The sequence below is a fragment of the Branchiostoma belcheri genome, unplaced genomic scaffold (assembly GCF_001625305.1).
Source record: "Branchiostoma belcheri isolate BF01 breed outbred unplaced genomic scaffold, Haploidv18h27 scaffold4, whole genome shotgun sequence".
Taxonomy (NCBI): Eukaryota; Metazoa; Chordata; class Leptocardii; order Amphioxiformes; family Branchiostomatidae; genus Branchiostoma; species Branchiostoma belcheri.
This window is the reverse complement of record NW_017804020.1, coordinates 3,832,255-3,835,335: the sequence shown is the minus strand read 5'-3', so window position 1 is coordinate 3,835,335 and position 3,081 is coordinate 3,832,255. Positions and strand designations below refer to the sequence as shown.

The following is a 3,081-nucleotide window of genomic DNA, read 5'->3' as shown; positions in this document are numbered from 1 at the left end:
GAGAGAGAGAGAGATGTTCACATTTTTATGCATGTTACATAATACCCCTTTATTGAATTTACTATTCCCAGCTACTTTCTTGTGTAATGTACTGTAACTCGAATTGCAAATGAGTTCTAAGAAAGTGAAGGCCGACTGCAGTTCCGCGTAGGCCGTAGGATCCCTTCCGGAAGAATGAATATTCAAGCCATTGCTTCCAATTCTGTCACCTCGAGTTTCCTCACTATGATTCATGCCTCCAATGCTTCTCACCGTGGTTCCTCCCTCACGGAACATTCAGCTCTGTGCGATAACTTCTCTTCTCCCAAATTAGGTCCTGTGGGATGGATTATTTGTGACGGACTGTTCCGCTGAAATGAATCAATTCAGCGTGATAACATGACGGCGCCGTTGACAGGTCTGGCCGAGGAAGCATGAGTTTCAGTGTGATAAATGTAGCCTAGGGAAGAAGTACGCCATCAACTTTCCGCAAAATTTCGTCCACTGACGTCATATAGAAGTGGTAGATGTACTTATAAGACCGTTGGTGTACTCCGAGAAGGAGGTCAATGACCTTTGATGGAGTATTGTATGTCAGTTGTGTCCGTAAATTCGCAGTTGTTGTAACTCACGGGCCCTTTTTTTACTGCGTTGGTAATGGGTTATAGCATGTTGTCTGCTTGTATGGGGCATGGTGCCCGATGTTTTTTTTTTATTCCGTGGCAGTTTTTATAGATCATGCAATATTTCAGAAAACACACAACTTCTCTTCTTCGTAAACTCCGAAGAGAACTAAGTTTCCTGTCTATTCACAAACTGGACAGACACATGGGTAGGGTAGTCGTGCGCACGAAGTGGCGACGACGAATGAAGATGAGTCGGAGGGTAGGTAGGGGGTAAGAAGTGGGGACCAATAGGAGAGGGTTACGGATGGGGGAACATCCGTCCAATTTGTGAGCCGACAGGAAACGTGATTATTTTGATGGACTTGTTTGCTTTGTCAGTGTGTATACAAATAGGATTTTTCTAAGTAGGTGTTGACTTTTACTTACTTTGGCATTGTTTTAGAAATGTGTGTGTGTCGAATGACTTTTTGTCATGCACCAGAGAGGCATATTTTTAGTCCTACAGCAAACACTAATTATATAACACTACAGTGAGTACTACGTATACTGGTCAGTCCTGCGTTCAAATACAATATTCTGGAGCACGAAGGGCGAGAACAGAAATAGCCGAGGCTTACCTGGAATTATCATATAGCCGGGTGGCGTAGACCAATCAGAGGCCTCCGTTACCCGTGCTTTATTCTCCGATAAACCATGGCTCAGCCGTGCGTTATTCTCCATAAACCATGGGTGAAACCATAATGATATAGGGGTACACAGCTCTTTCTGTTAATATTCATAGCAGTTTCCTGGTCAGACAAAATTATGTTTTTTTTTAAGCTTCATATAAACTAAAATGTGTGTGAGTATGAAATGTATATGTAAATAGATAGAATTTGAACGGGAGAGCAAAAACCATACTTATTTTGACACCCCTACAAAAAGTGGTATCGCCCACATCACCTGACTGAATCAGACCAGGGATCAGACGATTTATTTTTTTTGGTCCGCCATCTTGCCTTCTTGTGTCATGGAGATTTTGCCTAATTTCTACATGGAAGAGATAACAGACGCGGATTTAGATGAGATATTTGGACCCATGGAGGTCGAGGAACAGACGCTGGAAGCTACACCGGAGACAGAGGTCAGCAGGGTGCGTTTCGCGTGTCTGAACGAACAACAACTTGGCGAGATAGAGGAGGGGCGAGTTGAAAAAACTACTGAAAGGGCAACCAAGTGGGGAGTGAAGCTTTTGAAAGGTGGGTGTGTTCTTTTTCAAGTGATTAGCAGGAATAGAATTACATTTGTTTTGCTAATGTTATTGTTACTGTAATATCGACAGGCTGCCAAATTTATAACAGCCCTGTACTGAACTGGAATTTTACAGCAAATTCTCTGATTTAGAATATAATGTTGATAAGTGTGCCAATATGTTATTGGTAGCTGGAGTCTCGGAGAAGTCAGTATTATTATCAACATCCTGTGGGTGTAGTGGAAAATGAATAAACAAGACTTTTGTTGTAAACTATATTTATTGTAAAATGATCTCCATATTTATTTTAAAGTACAAACCATGATTATAATATTTTGGAATGTATTGTTATGTAAATATTAAAGGTTTAATGTTTTGAACAGGAATTGTGTTGATTCATTGTGTCAGTTTGGATAGGCTATATGATAATAACGTTAATGCACCGCCTTTTCCTCGGTGTATATGGTGTCATAATGCATGGTCAGCTGCTATAACCACCTCATAAACCACCTCGTTCGCTTCGCTCACTCGGTGGTTTATTCGGTGGTTATAGCAGCTGACCATGCATTTATGACACCATATACACCTCGGGGCGGTGCATTAACCCTTTATTATATTCGAATCTCCCGGCTTCTACCGGCCAATTCATTTCCATTAACCCTCTGCTCTTCTTGTAACGAAATGGCAAAGTGTAAGTTGCATCTTTATCGTTGGGCCTACACGATGGAAATGGACTTTAAATACTCTTTAAGGCTGCCGTCTTAAACGTTTGACCATTCATGTGGAATTACACATGGGAGAAGAGAGAATATCCTGGTCATTATGCACAAGGTCATGGTCAGATTCTGACGTATATCGGATGTAGTGCAGATCACATCAAAGTTCAAAGTAGGACTAAAATAGCCCTGAATTGCCTGCAGAGCCGTCTCTGATTGCATACGATCTACCAAAGTGAACGACCAGTACATGCTAGTTACAGGCGACCAATGGTTACAGGTGGCCAGTTGACACTGCTGCTATTGCCCGCTAGAATCTGCTTGGAGATTAGCTTTTATGTTCATCTTAGTGGACATTTCCCTGCGACTACAATGGTTACGGAGAGGACGCCACTTTGCCATAATGTTCTGGGCATCACACGACCTGTGGCAATCTTGATGTAGATAACATCGAGAAGCAAGCTCATACCAATTCACCCTCGTGTGCAGACTAGACCTGTACCTGCTAGTTACAGGCGACCCATGCTTA

The 3,081-nt window shown here is 42.1% G+C and overlaps 1 protein-coding gene across 1 annotated transcript in view; it reads left to right on the top strand.

The window, feature by feature from the left end:
* Window positions 1-1,683: 1,683 nt before the first annotated feature.
* LOC109476922 overlaps window positions 1,684-3,081 on the top strand; it is a 21,087-nt gene continuing 19,689 nt past the window's right edge. The window contains exon 1 of the mRNA XM_019777939.1: window positions 1,684-1,843. Coding sequence (XP_019633498.1) covers window positions 1,684-1,843 — 160 coding nt within the window. The remainder of the gene's footprint in view (window positions 1,844-3,081) is intronic.